This window comes from Armigeres subalbatus, chromosome 2 (genome assembly GCF_024139115.2).
Source record: "Armigeres subalbatus isolate Guangzhou_Male chromosome 2, GZ_Asu_2, whole genome shotgun sequence".
NCBI classification, from domain to species: domain Eukaryota; kingdom Metazoa; phylum Arthropoda; class Insecta; order Diptera; family Culicidae; genus Armigeres; species Armigeres subalbatus.
In genome coordinates, this window is record NC_085140.1 from 216,296,531 (window position 1) to 216,310,512 (window position 13,982).

At 41.3% G+C, this 13,982-nt stretch overlaps 1 protein-coding gene across 5 annotated transcripts in view; it reads left to right on the forward strand.

The window, feature by feature from the left end:
* The first annotated feature begins 663 nt into the window (after positions 1 to 663).
* Positions 664 to 13,982, forward strand: part of LOC134211647 (JNK-interacting protein 3) — a 36,343-nt gene continuing 23,024 nt past the window's right edge. For all 5 annotated transcript variants that reach the window (XR_009979062.1, XR_009979061.1, XM_062688732.1 and 2 more), the window contains exons 1-2: positions 664 to 955; positions 4,101 to 5,034. Coding sequence is in view for 3 of the 5 variants with exons in the window: in XM_062688732.1 (XP_062544716.1) it covers positions 881 to 955; positions 4,101 to 5,034 (1,009 nt within the window). In the remaining 2 variants the exon portion in view is untranslated. The remainder of the gene's footprint in view (positions 956 to 4,100; positions 5,035 to 13,982) is intronic.

The following is a 13,982-nucleotide window of genomic DNA, read 5'->3' on the forward strand; positions in this document are numbered from 1 at the left end:
GGATGTGGCAGTGGTGGGTAGAAAATCAGCCACTGCCAAAAAATCATTCGCACATAACCTTTATTAACTAAAACCATCATGTGGAGTGGATTTTGCTATATCGGCTGGTTGTTAACGCACACATAAAATTTGTTTGTAAATTTCTTTAGATTTTTGCCAATAAAAATGTGTGGATTTTTATTAGTGGCGAATAAGCAGAAACTACATATTATAAATTCAGTAGAAAATCGAATTATAGCCGCTATTGAAATTGGATTTTTCTCACAATCCATACGTTAAACCTAATATCGGAAGTAGTGCGCTGTATAGGGCACTGCACGGAAACATCTCTTTCTCTTTCGTTCCTCATAAATTTTGACGTTTACTGGCCTTGTTGTTTTCAAATTTCTTTGCAGCGAGAAAGAGACGAAGCAGTCCGTGCAGTGCCCTATAGCACATCACAAAATGAAAACAGCGCACCACTTCCGAAGTTGGGTTTAACGTATGAATTGTGAAAAAAATCCAACTTTGTTAGCGGCTATAATTCGGATTTGCACTGAATTGATAATAAATATTTGCAACTTGTGCCACTGTGTTTTTCATGGTTTTGGATAACTAGGCCCCTAGCAAAAATATTGCATGATGTCAGCTTAGAAATTTACCTTTTATTTTGATTCGCTTCATTCAGCGTGCATATCAGTGACTTTTTCGTGTGCATGGTTGATGAGTGATTGAAGAAAATCGAAATAATAATATTGTCGACGGATTCCAACAACTGATTAGAATTATGTAAAAAATATGCATTGTTTGTAGTTTGTACGTGTTGTGAAGTGTTGTTTCGATCAAAAAAAGTGAATACATTTCCTGAAGTGCGTAAATTCAAAATTCTAGTCAACTCAACATGGAAGCAGAAGGCGGAGATTCGGAAATTGTTTACGGAACGCACGATGACGCTGCAATGGTGATGTCTGAAAAAGTAAGTTTTCCAAGGCTATTCCTTGTTCTCGGAACATTTGCTTAGTGCAGGTTCTGCAAACGTTATATTTTAATGTTCATACTGCTTGAAGGATGAATGCAAGAGTATTTTGAAAAGTTTTATTTTTTCTCAGGTCTCTTAATTGGAAAATTTTGACAACCTGCTGCCAAAATTTTTCCTGCGAAGATCATTGTTATGATGGTTGTGTGTCGAGTCATATGTTGTATTACTACATCTTTACATGGTGCTACATTTTTGTGTTGCATGACGAGGTTCGTCCTGGCATCTTTTCTCACGTTCCAAAGGACGTGCCAGATGAAAATTACATGACTAGAAACGTGCGGGGTTCTATAAGCCACTGTGGTCTCTGCAGATCATTAATGGAAAAGATTTTTAATAATTTAGCATTGTGGTATGAAGTGTCACTGCATTGTCCCATACCGTTTAGTGGATGAAATTTGATACTGTAGTTGATATCCCAGGTTGATACTATTCGACACGATTTCTTACATTAGCCTTCCCAATATATTCTTATACCTACTATGCTTGTTTTGGTGCGAAAGCTGGTGTCTGATTCATATCGCCCGAAATCCACTTCACTCCTAACAAGACGCTGGCATTGCTCCTAATGTAACAATAACAATAATACTATCATAATAATTATTTAATAACCACAGAATACTTTGAGTTTAGGATACCTCTCATGAGTTTTGCAAATTACATTTTATGATACACGAGATAAAGAATATCACCGCTAGGTGTATTATTGTTTTTTAGGATGTTCATCGGTATGAGCTTGACCAATCCTTCCTTAAATTTATCTACCATGCCAATTGTCGTTTGTTTTCATAGGCATCCTTCAAGATATTGCACGTAGTGGCATAATTACTTTACTTTTACTTTCTGTCCCTTTGTCTGGCTGGTGCTGGATCTTCAAGGCATCGAATCTGTTTGCATAACTAGCTTTAGTCCTGTCTAATGAGCAAGTTGAAGTCACTCGAAGTTATTCCCATCCCACTCGAGTCCACTGGCTAACATTAGCAGGATGGGAAAAACTATTGTATTGCAAATTGGAAGTTAAGAAATATGCGCATCAAGCACGCTGACGTAAAGACTGCATTTTTACATGAATACCGGAAGAATGTTCGGAAGAATAGCAAGAAGTCTACTTACTTAGTCGTATACGCAGATGATCTTGTGATGTGATGCAGAAAAAACTAATACGAAGATTGATTGCGCTATTCAAATTAATTCATGAAAAAAATGTTACTTAGGTCCTTTTGAGTATCGAGATTTCGTTTTGCCGGAGGATCAATAAATTGTGGCCAATTTGATTAATCATATACGGAATTCTCTCACCAAATTTATCTGTTATTCCTGGATTGGCAAGATATTTTCTTCAACACCAGTTGTAGGTGTGTTTTGAAATGAATTGTTGTTTTCAGATATGGAAACACCAATTGTCCGATTGTCCTTTTGATTGCAGATTCATAAATAGAAATCTTGAATCTCTTCGGAGACGAGCCAGCCTTGGGTTAAAAGTTTCCTTAACAGAGATTTAAAAAAAATCTTGGATTTTTTATTGGTGTACTTTTCTTCTCATTTCATTTTTTCATTCATTTATTTAGTTAACATCTAAACAGATAACACTGAATCAACAATTTGACGCCACAATGCACGGTTCGAGGCCGCATCTCTCCATCCTCGGATACGCCCCACGCTCGCCAAGTCGTTCTGCACCTGGTCTGCCCATCTCGCTCGCTGCGCTCCACGCCGTCTCGTACCTGCCGGATCGGAAGCGAACACCATCTTTGCAGGGTTGCTGTCCGGCATTCTTGCAACATGTCCTGCCCATCGTACCCTTCCGGCTTTAGCTACCTTCTGGATACTGGGTTCGCCGTAGAGTTGGGCGAGCTCATGGTTCATTCTTCGCCGCCACACACCGTCTTCTTGCACACCGCCAAAGATGGTCCTAAGCACCCGTCTCTCGAATACTCCGAGTGCTTGCAAGTCCTCCTCGAGCATTGTCCATGTTTCATGTCCGTAGAGGACTACCGGTCTTATTAACGTCTTGTACATGACACATTTGGTGCGGTGGCGAATCTTTTTCGACCGCAGTTTCTTCTGGAGCCCGTAGTAGGCCCGACTTCCACAGATGATGCGCCTTCGTATTTCACGACTAACGTTGTTGTCAGCCGTTAGCAAGGATCCGAGGTAGACGAATTCCTCGACCACCTCGAAGGTATCCCCGTCTATCGTAACACTGCTTCCCAGGCGGGCCCTGTCGCGCTCGGTTCCGCCCACAAGCATGTACTTTGTCTTTGACGCATTCACCACCAGTCCAACTTTTGTTGCTTCACGTTTCAGGCGGGTGTACAGTTCTGCCACCTTTGCAAATGTTCGGCCGACAATGTCCATGTCATCCGCGAAGCAAACAAATTGACTGGATCTGTTGAAAATCGTACCCCGGCTGTTACACCCGGCTCTCCGCATGACACCTTCTAGCGCAATGTTGAACAACAGGCACGAAAGTCCATCACCTTGTCTTAGTCCCCGGCGCGATTCGAACGAACTGGAGTGTTCGCCCGAAATCTTCACACAGTTTTGCACACCATCCACCGTTGCTTTGATCAGTCTGGTAAGCTTCCCAGGGAAGCTGTTCTCGTCCATAATTTTTCTTCTCATACAAATTGAAAAAAAAAAACAACCATGACTTCCTGCATATGAACCTAAGGCGGTAGTCATAAAACCACCAGGTTGTTATTAAACTTAATTGTTGTGCCGGTTCTATGACACTACCCTGAATGTCTTTGCCCTGAACGTTAGTATCCCGAAAGGTTGTTCTACTACTCTAAATGGCCACTACCCTGTCAAAGAATCGTTCTGCTGGGATTCCTATGTACATGCGATAGTTATACGTAGAACGGCAGTAGATATAGTGCGTGCGCATTTTCGAGTCATAAATATAAGTTGAACGGAGGTGAAGAGAATGGCCGTAAGACAATTTACTAACTAACAATTTACTAAACACGTCAGTTCAGAGTTTGGCTGGACAATTAAAGCAAAGCCTTCTAGTACAGTAGAGTACAGTAGTCAAATTAAATACAGTTACTACTTTATGCTAATGTATTACTTTTATTTGTAGGTGCAATCACTAGCCGGTTCAATTTATCAGGAGTTCGAACGCATGATATCGCGTTACGATGAAGACGTCGTAAAATCACTCATGCCGTTGCTGGTTAATGTTCTGGAGTGTTTGGATTCTGCATACCAAAACAACCAGGAGCAAGATGTTGAACTCGAGCTGCTCCGAGAAGATAATGAACAGCTGGTCACGCAATATGAGCGAGAGAAAAATGCTCGGAAACAGGCCGAGCAAAAGCTCCTGGAGACGGAAGATCTGGCCGAACAGGAGAACAAAGAGCTGGCAAGTCGATTGGAATCTTTGGAGAGTATCGTTCGTATGCTGGAGTTGAAGCATAAAAATAGTATGGATCATTCTAGTCGATTGGAGGAACGTGAAGGTGAACTCAAGAAGGAGTATAACAAACTACACGAGCGTTATACAGAGTTGTTCAAAACGCATGTCGACTATATGGAACGTGCGAAGATCATGATGGGAAATTCTAACCATTCCCAAGTAAGTGGTGCATCAGAACGGATGAATCTTCACGCATCGCGGTTGATGCCCATTGCCCGTTCGTCTGGTCCCGTATCCTATGGGTTTACCTCGCTGGAAAACTCCACCTTGCTCGACTCGGATGTCGTGTGCAGCGGAGAGAGTAGCAATGGCTCAGGGCCTCCTTCATTACATAATGAACTAGACCAGGTTGTTACCGCCGAGAAGTCTTCCGAAACGGAGAAAATGCAACAAGTAAATCAGGCAACGTCTCCCGAAAGCGAGGCATCCAAACCGCCGGTTATGACCAACTCGATTGGTGGTAAAACGACCACCAAAAAGGAGCAAAGGTCTGGTAATACTCTCTACCAAGAACTGTCATTCCAGGACGACACAGTTGAGAGTGAGGAAGCAGAGATAACTGGCGGATGGGTGCACCCAGGAGATTATGCTTCGTCAGGTAGGGGGTATTGTTATTTTAATAATGTTACTCGTTTAATATTGCAACTCACATAGCTGGAGATAAAACAATGAGACATCATATAGGGACCACCCAAATATATCCTCTAACAATATTTCAATTGTACAGGCACGTTTTTATTTCCTCGTGTACTGCCATCGATCGCATACATATTTGTTACATTTCAAGACAAAATTTTCAAAACGACTTATCTGCTTTTGTAAACAAAGATTCAATCGACGATTTGACGAATCTGATAGCTCTCCCACGCAAACCAACACCATCAATAGGTAGGTGAAGGTTTCCGCTTCCTGTTGATGGTGTTGGTTTGCGTGGGAGAGCTATCAGATTCGTCAAATCGTCGTTTGAATCTTTGTTTACAAAAGCAGATAAGTCGTTTTGAAAATTTTGTCTTGATTTGCAGTTTTTTGCCTATTTCGAACAACAATGTTGTACCGGAAGGTTATCATTTCCCTTCAAAAACGAGCTTTTTATTATCAGATAAACATTTTGATTCCAAACGATGAAACTCGGTAGGTAATTTCATTAGGGGGATCTCCGGTAAACGGACATTTGAAGAATAATAAATTTTCCGCATTTTTTTAATTTTTTCTTCAATTTTATTTGTTACTACATTTAATTCTCATTTCTACTTGAATACTCATTAATTTGTAAACTTAGTCAAAGACTTTTGGGTCTTCATCTGAGTTGGAATATTTTTAGCCAGGATTTTTTTATGAGCGATTGGTATAAAAGAATGATGCTTTTGTGTGCCAACTATAGTTTTTGCTTTTTTGAAAAGTTCATCAAACTCTTGTTGAGTACCGTCGTCGGGGTGACAATGGGTCAAATTGGGGTGAGAATGGGTCACTGTTTCAACTACTTAGAATGCTTGTAGAATGGATGTATCTGAGGGCAAGAAGACAAAAATAAGAGACCTTTTGAACGATTTTGCTCTACGCCCTCCATGCTCGCGGTGAGAGCGCTGTGCCATTCTCACCCCCAGACCCTTTGCCACCCCTGATGGCGGTATTGCTCATTCGTGATCTAACAGAAATGTAATATAGCGATATTTTTGTTTGATTGAAAACGTGCCCATTCGCTTATTCGTACAACTCCCGAGGAGTCTTGATAGTATTTCCATAATCTTTAGCAAGACTTGCTAGTTTTGCCATCCGTTTCATAGTGCCATCAATAGGGCCTTTTCCGTGCGATGTTTCAAAAAGGTGCCATTCTGCTTCTAAGCCATGTTTTAAATTAAAATTACACAGACTTGCAAAGTTCTTTTTATTTTTATAATGTGCTGCAGATCCTCCAGGCACAAAAGAATGTTTTGTAAAACCGATCGACTGTTTCAAAAAGTCAATTGATTTTGAAATGAATAAGTGAAGAGCTTTTATGTCATGGGTCATTACTTCTGATTAATAAAGCTAACGTTTTCCAATTAACCGTATCTTTAAAAGTAAACTTCGAATGGATGTATTGTTGCCTGGGAATCATTCCAACCTTGAGCAGCATTTTGGATAATGAATGAATAATTTTCAAAGAAATCTGACAGTACAAGTGTATTGCTGTTTGCAAATAATGTCATAAGTTAAAAGTTTATCAATTTTTTCAATAAAACTCGATACAAATTCATCTACTCTAAAGGTTTTTAACGGTTTCTAAATTACACCGTTCAGTGGTTAGCCTTTGCTGAAAAACAACATCTTCTTTTCCACTATTACAATTAAATATCACTTCAGTTTCGTTTCGGCAACATTGCCCGTTTTCAAAGTAACTATTTTTTGTAATTGTTTTAAGTTACTTCGATACAAAAGTCAAATAAAACATAAACCCTTTTCAAATGTTGGTCCACAATTATGTTAGATTATGCTAAATTGCTTCCCAAACAAATTTTTATACGTCCAAAATGTGTCGTTGGTTGATGATAGGCTGCTGAACCTATAATTGGCGCTGAAGGCATAAAACACGCTGATAAATTTTCACTCAATATGGACATGAAAAAGTTTTGTTAGAAAAACTTTTTTCCTTAAATATGTCACAGGAACATTATTCCCAGAAAAGTTAGATAATTAAAATACCTATATGCAGAAAAAATTTGATCGATTTCTGAGATGAGATTTTTTTATAATATCGATTTTAATTTTTAAAACTATTTTTTTTTTCAGTGTAGAAATAGTTTTTTAGTTTTTGAATATTTTTCCAAAAAACTTCTGGGAATTTCACGACAGTCCGCCATACAACACTTTTTTGTAGGTCTTGTCATTTTAGAGTTACATGGATTTATAAAAAATCCATGAAAAAAAATTAGGCCCTCATCAAATGTTACTCTTGACAATTTTTGAAAAACTAAGTATGCAGAGTGGCTTAGAAATACCATATATTTATGCCCACCAAGTTTCATTCGATTCTGAGATGGTGCTGCCAGCCCCATAGAAGGGTTGGCGCGAAATTCGTCACTAACTGGTTTCGGTTCGGTTCAAAAATTAGAACCGTGTGTCGTGTACACGGAGCTCCGGCTCACGTGTAGTTTTGCTACAGCAGTGCACGGAGTTTTGGAAGTTTAGGTTGTAAACAGACCTCAACACCGTTATGTCGCGGTTGTGTGCGCATATTGATATAATGCTGTCATATGAGCAGCTCGAAGTTATTCCCATCCCTCTCATATCCATTTTTTTTTTACAAAAGGCAAGCAATGGGTAATTCATGTTTTAAACATAACCGCGAGTAGACGTAGGACTTGTATACACGAAATGTATTTACATTTGACTTTTGAATTTATGGGGTTTGATTATAAGTATTGATATTGGAAACGACAACTTCCATACGGTGTAGAATTATTAGCAATTTGTTTTTTCAAAACTTCTGGAAATACAACTAATAATTAAATACATAATCAAATTGCTCTGTTTCTAACTATTAAGCCCTTATTTACTCAAGCAAATACAGGGCCTTTTCAGATTTCTTATTGATGATAGTATTTGAAATTTAAACATTCTATTAATAACATTTTAAGATTTGGGCAAAATGTGCTACTTTAAAGGAACTGTGCCGTTTCATTGAACATATATTCATCGTATCATCAAACAAATAAATACAGCACCAATTTCGTTGCTTCTTATTAGTAACATGCGTGCTTACTGCTGAAAAAATCACAAAAATAAGAAACAAGTCATGGAGCAAGCAACCCTACTAAAATAGAGAAGGTTCGGCCAATATGTCAACGAAATATTATTTAATGTTGTGGCTCCAAACTGCCGTAATCTGAAAAAGTGACGTATGTGCCATTTTACAACATACATGTTTTCCATTTTTTCTGTTAAAGAGTACGATGAGTGCTACTCGTTAACACCATTTTTGGAAAATGGCGTATACGTCATTTTGCCAGATTACGGCAGCAAACTCCGAGTCAGTCAAGTTTAATAATATAATTTCTCACAAAATGAAAACTAAAGTATAAAATAATGTTTACCGTGACATGCCCTAATACTGTGGGGTTAAGAGCATGTTCAACTTAAGATGGTACCCGGGTAGAAGAAAATAGCAAATAACAAGTTTTACCATTAATATATGAATAACAGAATAGCAAAATCTGATGCTAGTTTGTTTGATATAAACTACAATAATAGCAAAAGTTGTTCGAGCGAATAGCTAAAAAATAACTCATTTTGCTATTATAAGAGCAAACCAATAGCAAAATATTTATAGAAAGGAAAATATCAAAATCAGTAATTATTGATATGTTGAAAATGCAAATGATAAATGAATAACAAACTTTGTTATGATTGCAACATATGTTCTTCATTTGTTGTTCTGTTCTAGCTGTTTTAGCTTCCATACAATAACATAATAACAAATTTTACTATTATAACAAAATTTGCTGTTAGGATGTTATTTTATGTTATTCATGAACAACATAGGAATAACAAAATCTGATATCACAGCAAAAATTTTTATTATTATGTTATTTGTTTGTTATTCACCTCTACCCGGGTAATAAAAAAATGAATATGCGATAATCGTAATTGATCAACGCGTTGTTTCATTCAATATTTCATATTCTTTATGGAAAAAAAAATAATTTGTACTAATGAATTGACAAAACACGCGAAAATGATAATATTTGTCGACATACACATACGCCTAATACCGTGCTTTTTTTAGGTGTGATTCCAAATACCGCGCAGAAAAGTTCCTAATTCCGTGTGTTGTTTAATAGACTTGTTCAATACAATATACAATACATTTCAAACTAATACTCACTGAGCAACAATTATATAACTTTATTTCCAATTTATCATTATTAAAAATCATATATAATCACTTTTGCTTCTTCTTTTTCTTATTCTTCAGTAATTCGGCCTTTTTGTCTGCGTCTGCTAGTAGTTTTCCTCTTCTCTTGCCGTTCCATTTTTTCCTCATACAGTAGTTTGGTGGTCTTGATGTTCTCGACATTTTCCAAATACATTTCATAAGCATCGCTAGTTGCGACCGAGGGGGGATATTGGTTTAGACATTGTGTTTGGAGTCTGTTTCTTTTCAATTGTAGGGATATAAAAAAAATACTTCAGTGCATCTCTAGAACGTTCGGATGGGCATGTCTAATGGTGCGTTTCGCTTTGGTGAACCCATAGTAAAATGATCAATTCAGCAAATTGTAAAAAATATCATTATATCTAATACCTAAAGATTCCCCGAAGCCACTGAGTGATGGTTCTGCGTCCAGCGATGTCCTCACCTGTACATGTACTGGCATTTCTGTTGGGGTAGAACTATGTTGATCCTTTTTTTTTGCTAGACGTGGAAAAGTGCAGTTTCTTCTGGGCAACCCAACCACTCATTGGAAGAATCACTTCGGTTGAATACATCAATTTGTTTCTGCGTCATGTAAGCCTGGACCTCAGCCAACAAGTTTGCATGGTTACCACTTGCTTGCGGTTCATTCGAAAATTCTTCATTTGCTCGATTCTTATGAGTAGCACCTTCTGTAGTAGATAGTCTATCCAACAGTGCCGAATAGTTAACCGCATTAACATCTTACTTACTTATGGATCCTGTACACCTCCGGTGGTGCAAAGGGCCGACTTGAAAGATCTCCATCCTGAGCGTTGCCCGGCTATCGCTTTAACCTGTTGCCAGGTTAGATTTCGGTCGACTTCTTTTATTTCTTTATTGAGGCTTCGCCGCCATGAGCCTCTGGGTCTGCCTCTGCTGCGATGTCTCGCTGGGTTCCAGTTTAATGCTTGTTTACAGATTTCGTTTCCGCCCCTACATAGAGTGTGGCCGACCCAGTCCCACTTCCGATCCCGAATTTCTGTTGCTATCGGCCTCTGGTGACAACGACGATGGAGCTCGTTGTTTAAGAACCAGTTGTGAGGCCACCAGGTCCGAATTATATACTGCAGGCATCTGCTAATGCCGTTGAGTGTTCTCCACTGATACACACCATGTTTCGCTAGCGATTTCACGTTAGAGTTGAAAATTCGTATTTTGGTGCGTTCACTTATCTGCCTGTTTTTCCAGATATTTCTTAAACTCGAAAAGGCAGCCCTTGCTTTCTTGATCCGTGCGCTTATGTCGATCTTGGTACCGCCGTCTGACGCCATTTGGCTACCAAGATATTGGAAGCTTTCAACATTCTCCATTGGTTGCCCGCCTACTGTGAAACTGGAAGGAGTCACCGTGTTTACATCCAACGATTTGGTTTTGTTGACGTTGATGACTAAACTTGCCGAAGAGGAGCGCTCGCAAGGTCGTTAAGCTTACTCTGCATATCAGAGCGCCGTTGCGCGAGGAGTGCAACGTCGTCCGCCAATTCGAAGTCGTTTAGGTGCTCCATGGTTATAGGCTGCCATAACAGCCCGCGGTTTGGCTCACGGTCAATCGCATCTACCAGAATCTCATCGATTACGATGAGGAACAGTAACGGTGATAGAATACATCCTTGCCTCACACCAGGTACGACCCGGATAGGGTCGGACAGGACCCCATTGTGCAGCACTCTACACGAAAAGGCCTCGTACTGTGCTTCGATGAGGCCGATGATTTTCTCAGGAACACCCTTGCGTCTCAGGGTATCCCACATGGTCTCGTGATTGAGACGGTCGAAAGCTTTTTCGTAGTCAATGAATACCAAGTAAAGGGACTCTTGGAATTCCGTTGACCTGCTCCAGAATTATGCGGAGCGTGACAATATGGTCCACACATGATCTTCGGGCACGGAATCCGGCCTGCTGCCACCGGAGAGTCGCATCGATCTTCTCCTGAATCAGGGCTAGAATAATTTTGCACAGAACTTTGAGAACGGTACACAGCAACATAATGCCTCGCCAGTTATCGCATACAGTCAGGTCACCCTTTTTGGGCACCTTCACTAAGATACCTTGCATCCAGTCGACCGAGAAAGTTGCGGTGTCCCAGATATTACGAAATAAACGATGCAGTAGTTGAGCGGATGTTATGGGGTCAGCTTTGAGCATCTCGGCTGATATGCGGTCGACCCCTGGGGCTTTATTCGATTTCATGCTTTGGATGGCTGTTTGAATCTCTAGCAATGATGGAGCTTCGGTATTGACGCGTGTTATGCGTCGGATCCTAAGCAGATCATGCCGAGGTGGCGATGGCCTGGCTGGCACTGGTCAGTCGGATCGGTCAATAACTGATCATTCGCGTCTTTCACAGGCATCGTTGCATTCATCTTCGCTCCGCTTGTGCGATATCGTAGAGGAGGCGAATGTCCCCGGTTGCAGCGGCTCTCTCTTCTTCGTCGTCCAGAGAGTCTGCCCACGCTCGCTTGTCCCGTCGACATGATCGTTTTACTTCCTTCTTAAGAGCCGCGTATCGTTGACGGGCTAAGACTTTGGCTCCACTGGTTTTCGATCGCTCTATCGCGGCTTTGGCTTCTCGGTGATCCATTGTTTTCTCTGGGTGTGTAGTTCGCCCAGATTGTTCTCGCTGGTGGTGATGAAGGCATTCTTGATGGCGGTCCATTGGTCTTCCACGCTGCCACCTTCCGGAATATCTGCAGCACGCGTCTCCAGTTCTTTAACGAAGAACCGTTTCACCGTAGCATCTTCCAGTCTGCGTGTGTTGAATCGTCGTCCAACTCTTTCCTCCTGCCGACGAATCCACGCAATACGCAGGCGTATTTCGCCGATGAGGAGGTGATGATCAGACGCGATATCGGCACTACGATTATTCCGTACATCAAGAAGGCTCCGTTTCCATTTTCGGCTGATGCAGATGTGGTCGATTTGATTTTCTGTAAAGCCGTCACGGGAGACCCACGTGACCTTGTGAACCGGTCGATGAGGGAAAAGCGATCCCCCGATCAACATGTCGTTATTACCACAAAATTCTGCGAACAGCTCTCCGTTTTCGCTCATTTCTCCGAGACCATGGCGTCCCATAATTGAAGTCGCTCAAACAGATCTTGATATCACCCTTCGGAATTCTATCTACGACGGCATTGAGTTCTCTTTGTCTTGCAGATCGGCAGCATCGGTTGGCGCATAACATTGGATTATAGTAAGGTTTCGGACCCGTGTTCTAAATCTGGCAACGATTATCCTTTCACTTATAGGTTCCCACTTCATAAGCGCAGAGTGTGCCTGAGCGCTTAGTAGGAAGCCAACTCCGCGATGTCGGGGAGCGTATTCACCTCGTGAACCAGAGTATAGCAGAACTTGTCCCGACGGCGTTCTGTGTTCTCCAAAGTTTGGCCAACGGACTTCACTCAGTCCCAGGATCTCGGCATGCCTCATTGGCAAGTTGTGCCAATTTACCCTGGGCTGGGCTAGGGTTAAAACGTTCCATGTTCCTATTCGTGTCCGTTGTTTCGCGCTAAGAGTCGTCGCCGTAAAACTAGTCCGTATTCTTTCATTATCGGATTCTCGAACAAATTGATGTTTCGGGAACAGTAGGTTGTTGGCCCAAGGTTCCCTATCCACCGGGATGGGGCAGCCATCTTAGGTATAGCTTCCGGGGAATAGCATTTCATACTCAGCCGCTGGATGCCAGAACAGACGCTGTTGGAGCCGCACCTCCTTGGTGGACAGACGCTCGATCAGTCGGGTCAAATTTGATTAAAGTCCCACCCAACACCAGGACTAGGCTAGTGCGCTTTGAGCGGCACTCGGTCGTTTTGATAGGACCTGCTTGGGGACACATGCAGCTTTTTATAGAAGTTCAACAGAGCCCACTGTCGAACCCCACCACATCCTAGGCAGACCCCACAGGACGCACCCTCTCACTCTAGCTGATGTCAGAAGGACAACAGTGCCCAGGCTGCACTACCAGCTAAGTACGCAACCCTTAGCTGGCGGTCAATTGTCATCGGAAGCGTGAGTATTGGAACTTGTGAGGACCAGAGCTATGTTAGGCGCCCCTTCCCGGATGTCAACTCACCATTTCGCAGCCTTAACATCCCACGGGTACAAACCAAATCGTTTAAAATCGTTCATCAGAATTGATACCAAGTTATCCATTCTTTTGACTGCTTTGTGGGGCAACGGCGCAATTGCACTGCGTGGTAGCAAGTCTCCTGCATTATCAATTCTCCATTCAACTAGAAGTTGATTCTAGTACTGTTTTAGTGGCCTAAAGAAACTGACGTCCAATGGTTGGGGTATCTGGGCCGTATTAGGCGGTAAACAAATAAGAACCATATTCTTAGCAATCGACTCTGCAGAAACGTGCGAAGAATGGCCGTCTACGAATATGACGACAGGGAATTCAATTTTCTCACGCAAAAGCCACAGACATCCCGCAAATAGAGGAAAAATGTATCACTTGTCATCCATCCGGAATCAGTTTTGCCAGCTGCCCATCCTTTCGGAAGTTTTCTATATATATCGCCAGGCACTCTTTGCTTATAAGGGAACAACATCAGCAACAGCCGGAGCAAGCATACCAGCAGCATTTCCGGAAAAAGAGCTGTATATGAT